A 6063-nucleotide genomic window follows, 5' to 3' on the forward strand; every position below is an offset into this window, starting at 1 on the left:
CACTTCACTTAAGAAGTCTCTTAAACTATGAGGCCTGAAACGTTCACAAAACAATTCAGCCAGAAGAAAACACTAAGGGTGTGTCTAGACTACATGCCTCCTTCGACGGAGGCATGTAGATTAGCCAGATCGGAAGAGGGAAATGAAGCCGCGATTAAAATAATCGCGGCTTCATTTAAATTTAAATGGCTGCCCCGATCTGCCGATCAGCTGTTTGTCGGCAGATCGGGGGAGTCTGGACGCGATGCCCCGACAAAGAAGCCTTTCTTCATCGACACAGGTAAACCTGGTTTCACGAGGCTTACCTGTGTCGATGAAGAAAGGCTTCTTTGTCGGGGCATCGCGTCCAGACTCCCCCGATCTGCCGACAAACAGCTGATCGGCAGATCGGGGCAGCCATTTAAATTTAAATGAAGCCGCGATTATTTTAATCGCGGCTTCATTTCCCTCTTCCGAAATGGCTAATCTACATGCCTCCGTCGAAGGAGGCATGTAGTCTAGACACACCCTAGGTGGGAGACATTTCAGTCAAAATGCTTCAAGGTCATCAAACTTACCAGCGACTAATAAAAGGCAAAGGGGTCAGACAGCCTGAATTATGCCACCAGCACCACCTGCATTGGCCAATGGATTCATGAATCCCACTCAGCTAAGCTCTTAGCTCCAATAATGTCTGTGGCAAGGAGTTCCACAGGTCCAATAGGTAGAATGTAACAATCTTCTCTTCACAGTGTCATACGTTCAGCGACTCAATGGAATCGATGGTTTTCCTGCCTGCGTGTCGTGAGACGCAGTCAAGAGAAATGCCTGCTCGGCTCTCTTTGTCCACAGACTCGTAGGGTTCGAGTCAGGAGAGCTCCCAGTTTGACCTCCTGTACAACACAGGCCATTACATTCCCCCCAGTTACCCCTGTACTGAGCCCCTTGACTTATTTTTGTATGAGGCCTTTTCTACAGCAGGACTTTACGTCCGAGAGCCCCAGTTTACGAGGCACCACACGGGTCAGCTCCTCTAACCCCTGCCGGGATGCAAGGTTGGTTGTGTCTAGCCCATGTCACGGAGGTTAATAGCCACCTAGTTTGGAAACCCACCAGTGAAGGAGCTTCCATTACTTCCCAGGGCATCTTTCCCTTCCCCTGCAGTGGTTACGAATTCTAGCTGGATAGTTCGTCTGCATCGGCTCGGCTGTAACTGGACCCTCTTGCCTCCTGTGCTGTGCGCTCTGGCAGAGGGAGAACAACTTTCCCCATCTTGTTCTGACTCCTTTTCAGTCTTTGAAGAGAGTTGTATTGGTTGCCCTTCATTGCTGCCTTTGCAAACTCAACATCACCCCTTACACCAGCCTTTGCTCGGAGGGCTGGTGTTCCACCCCCTGGGTCAACTTTGTCACTCGCCTCTGGGTCCTCTCCAGTTTCTCTGCATCTCTCTATCCAGCAGTGCCCAGAATTGGACATGGGACTTTTTCTGATGCGTAACCAGCACCCAATACAGCAATGATATCACCTCCTGTGACTTGCTTGTCGTGCTTCTGCTCCTGCCCCCAACACTGTATTGGCCTTTTTTCATAGAATCACAGAATCCCAGGGCTGGAAGAGACCTCAGGAGTCATCGAGTCCAGACCCCTGCCCAAAGCAGGATCAACCCAGCTCAATCATCCCAGCCAGGGCTTTGTCACATGCTTCTTTCCAAATGCAGGACTGTATTTTTGGCACACAAACATCTTCTCGGTAATATTAACACGTTTTCTCTCACCCTCTAACAACGACCCAAAATCTTTTTATATTATAATAGTTATACTTTCCTTTGTGTTACCCCTAATCCTGGATTTCCCCCTTCCCCAATGACTCCCTTTTCTTTTCCACTGGTTTTAGTCCAAAATTCTCTCCTTCCTGAATTGTAAAATTGGGTAATTTTAGAGATCTACAAATATCTTCTTAAAGACCTCCCAGTTTTCACTCTCATTTTTCTATGCAATTTTTTCCCTTCTAATCAGTTCTGATGATAGTTTTCTCAGTTTCAGAGAATTAGCCTTTTTGAAGCACTAAGTGACTGAATACTTCTTTGTTGGTTCATTTGAATGTAATATTTTCCATTCTTTATTTTCTACTTCTCTATATTATGCTCCATTCTTTGTCTCTTCTCTGAATAGAAGAACCCGAGACAATTCAGTTTGTCTGCATATCATAGAATCATAGAACACTAGAACTGGAAGGGACCTTGAGAGGTCATCGAGTCCAGTCCCCTGCCCTCATGGCAGGGCCAAGCAACATCAAGGGCTCCAGTTACACTATAGCCTTCTTGCGGAAAAGCTTATGCAAATGAAGAGTTGTGTGGAATATCCAAACTAAACAAGCCCAGTTCTTTCTTCCCTTGTAGCTCATATTTTCTAGACCTTCCATCATTTTTCTTGCTCCTCTCTGGAACGTCTTCAATTTCTCCACATCTCTCTTGAAATGTGGTGTCCAGAAAAAACTCAATACTCCAACTGAGGCCTGATCAACACTTCCCGTGTCTTGCTCACAACAGTCCTGTTAATGCCTCCCGGAATTGTTTTATTTGTGTCACACTGTTGACTCTTATTTAGCTTGTGGTCCACTGTGATCCTTAGATCCCTTTCTGCCGTACTCCTTCCTAGACAGGCGCTTCCCATTCTGTATGTGTGAAATGGATTGTTCCTTCCTAAGGGGAGGACTTTACATTTGCCCTTATTAAACTTCATCCTCACTAAACTTCACATGGCAGACTCCCCCCATTCTCATGGCTTGTCACAAGTAATCCCTTTCTAACTGCTGTGTCCTTTATTGAGAAGAGGTGACCAAGGGAGCACATGTCCAGAGCAGGTTCACCTCCATCCCATTCTTAGTGATCCAAACATGGTCTTTCTTTGTCCCCTGCTGGGATTGAGCAGATGTTTCCATTGAGTTACCATCAGTGACACCGAGGCCTTTCCCCAAGTTGTGGTCCAGTTTTCCCATGGTACTAATCTTGGCAAAGCTTAATTTTTTTCCAAATCTCAGATATTGTGGAATCAGGTGGGGGAACACAAACCGCCCGACAGTCTAGAATAAGGAGGAATGACCAGTATCCATGATTGTGTTTCCTACAAGATTAATTCTAAAATACAGATATAAAAATGATGAAACTTTTAATCCCAACAGGATGACCAATATCATGATTGTGTTTCCTGCTGGTGCCAACTGAGGTTTCCCACATCACGACATGTAGGTGTTATCAACTCATAGAGCACCACAAAATAGGGAACTTGAATGAGCTGGGTAAGTTGCTCAGAATTCACTTCTCTGAAGTATGAAGAGTGATCAGTTTGCTTTGCATGTGAGAAGAGCCGCCAGCAGTGCGGGGCGTGTTTCATATTAACATTGTCTCTTCTTCCAGGCATTGATTCTATGATCATCTCCTGGGATCCTGGGCAGATTCAGGAAGTCAGGGAAGTGCACGGTACACGCAGGAGACATTGTTCTGCCTCAGGGTTGGACATTTTTTCTTCTGATCCATGTCAGAGTCCAACAAAACCAACTTTGCCAACCCCTCCATGTTCATCCTGCTGGGCATTCCTGGCCTGGAGGCAGCCCATGGCTGGATCTCCATCCCCTTCTGCACCATGTATGTCATAGCCATCTTGGGGAACTTCACCATCCTGTTCATTGTGAAGATGGAGCCGAGCCTCCATGAGCCCATGTACTATTTCCTCTGCATGCTGGCCATCACCGACCTGATCCTGTCCACGTCCACCATGCCCAAAACACTGAGCATCTTCTGGTTCAATTCCAGGGAGATCGATTTTGGTTCGTGCCTCATCCAGATGTTCTTCATAGTTAGCTTTTCGGCGATGGAGTCTGGGATCATTGTGGCCATGGCCTTGGATCGCTACGTGGCCATTTGCCATCCCCTGAGACATTCCTCCATCTTGACAAATTCTGTGGTTGCCAGGATAGGCCTGGCCGTGGTGCTGCGCAGCTGCATCTTCTCACTGCCCACTCCCTTCCTGGTGAGACAGTTGCCATATTGCCGCACCAACGTTGTTTCCCACTCGTTCTGTGAGATGATGGCCGTGGTGAAACTGGCCTGTGCTGACACAAGCCTCAGTAATTACTACGGCCTCATTATAGCACTCCTGGTGGCTGCTACGGATGTGTTTTCCATCACTGTATCGTATACCCAGATCGTCAGGGCCATCTTCAGCCTCCCCACCAAGGATGCCCGGCTCAAGACCTTTGGGACCTGCAGCTCCCACCTCTGTGTCACTTCAGCCTTTTACATCCCAGTTCTTTTCACCATATTCACACACCGGTTTGGCCACCATGTGCCCCTGTATTTCCATATCCTCATTGCCAATGTGCACCTGCTGGTGCCCCCCGTGCTGAACCCCATCATCTATGGGGTGAGAACCAAACAGATCCAGGCCAGGCTGCTGCGGCTCATAACTCAGACGGAGTGATGTTTTCCCCTGGTGCTCTGGCCCTGAGACTGAGCTTCTTGTGAGCTTGCTGATGACAAGGTGCTGAGTCCTCTCCCCTAACTCCATGCCCGGGCAGTTAGACAGATATTAAGCCCCTTCATGGCCTTACAGGGCTGTAACTACAATACAAACTGGGGAATCATAGAATCATGGCACTGGAGAAGCCCTAAGCGACATGTGTGTGGAGACCAGGGGCTTGTTCACAATAGGAATTCATCCCGCATGAGCTACTGGTCTAGTTCACATGGTATCAGCAATCGAAAATGTACTTGGCAATGCTCAGATACTTCACTCAGTTCTCATGTTTCTCCATCACAGCTGGGGGCAGGGTGCATGTCCCCTGGCTGGGGCAGATCCAGGTTCCTCTGCTCCATGAGTCCCCCAGCCAAAGAGAGGAATGCAGCAAGGCGGGCACTTTCTGCTCGCTCCCTGAGTAAGGGGGACAGCCCGCAGTATTCCAGTACAAATGGTGGGGGAGGGGGATAGCAGGCCCCCTACCTCCGGAAGGTGTGCCTGGGGGGTTGGAGGCTCAGGCCTGGGGCTGCTCAGGAGGGGAAACGGTGGCCCCAAACTGCCCCTTTCACCTGCCTGGTCATTCCATCCCTTTACTATATGGTGTATTGTGATCCTGCACACAAGGGTGGGGGAAACGTCCTCCCTCTACCCCACCAGCACAACCAAACTCTAACTTGCCTTAAGTTACAATTAGAGGAAGCTGTGTGCCAAATTCGCTGGTTCTAACTCTTACCATGTAAGAGAAGTTTATGAACAAGCGGACAGACTCACTCACTCACTGACAAACTCCCCCAAACATAGAGGGGGTGGTAGTGAGAGCAATAAGCTATGGGCGGAAGGCAGTTTGATGAAGCTGTAAGCTGTTCTGGGACATCTCTTAGGTAGGAATAAGTAACGCCAGTCACGCCTCCCCAAAAGGATTCGATACGTATAATGACCTATGAGGAGACCAGGCCTTTCAATGGTTGTAAAGATCAGTGTGAGGGTTACTAGTAAAACCTTTGCCCAGAGCGGTTGTGCTGTGGGGTAGGATACAGATTCATAGGTGTGGCTTTGTGGTCCATTCCCTTCCTGTCACTGCATCAGTGTCCTCCAAACTCCCCACGGAACGGCTGGTTTCTCCATCTCTTGGTGTCTTCCAATAAAGACCAAATGCCCGCGTGGAGTGTGCTTTGGTCCAAAACTCACAGCTGCGTCCTCCAGCCGGACTGTGATCTGCAGGGAGCGGTGGTGAGATCAGATGATCTAAAAGTCTCTTTAGAACTTAAAGTCGACAAATCTACGCCAAACCGAGGGTCACCCATTGAGCAGCCCCTGCAGCCTGCTTGATGCCCAGAACTAACACGGCGTGTGGGGCTGACACAGGGGGAGCAGCTCAAACATGCAAAGCAACTGGCCAGGGAAGGACATTGGAGCTTCAGGGCAGGGCTGGGTATGGCAGTGACATCACAAGGGTCTTTTGCGGCACCTCAGCTTATTGGTCAAAGGAGGCTGGGAGGCGGTGACCTCACAGAGAGTCCATGGCAACGGCCAGGTGGGACAGGCTGTAGGGCAGGGGCAATGTCAAAGA

At 48.9% G+C, this 6063-nt stretch overlaps 1 protein-coding gene across 1 annotated transcript; it reads left to right on the forward strand.

Moving 5' to 3' along the window:
• The first annotated feature begins 3512 nt into the window (after positions 1-3512).
• Positions 3513-4457, forward strand: LOC142818949 (olfactory receptor 52R1-like). Its single transcript, XM_075902220.1, has one exon. It carries the CDS (start codon positions 3513-3515, stop codon positions 4455-4457), a length of 945 nt encoding a protein of 314 aa, XP_075758335.1.
• Positions 4458-6063: the final 1606 nt, after the last annotated feature.

Source organism: Pelodiscus sinensis, chromosome 1, assembly GCF_049634645.1.
Source record: "Pelodiscus sinensis isolate JC-2024 chromosome 1, ASM4963464v1, whole genome shotgun sequence".
Lineage (NCBI taxonomy): Eukaryota > Metazoa > Chordata > Testudines > Trionychidae > Pelodiscus > Pelodiscus sinensis.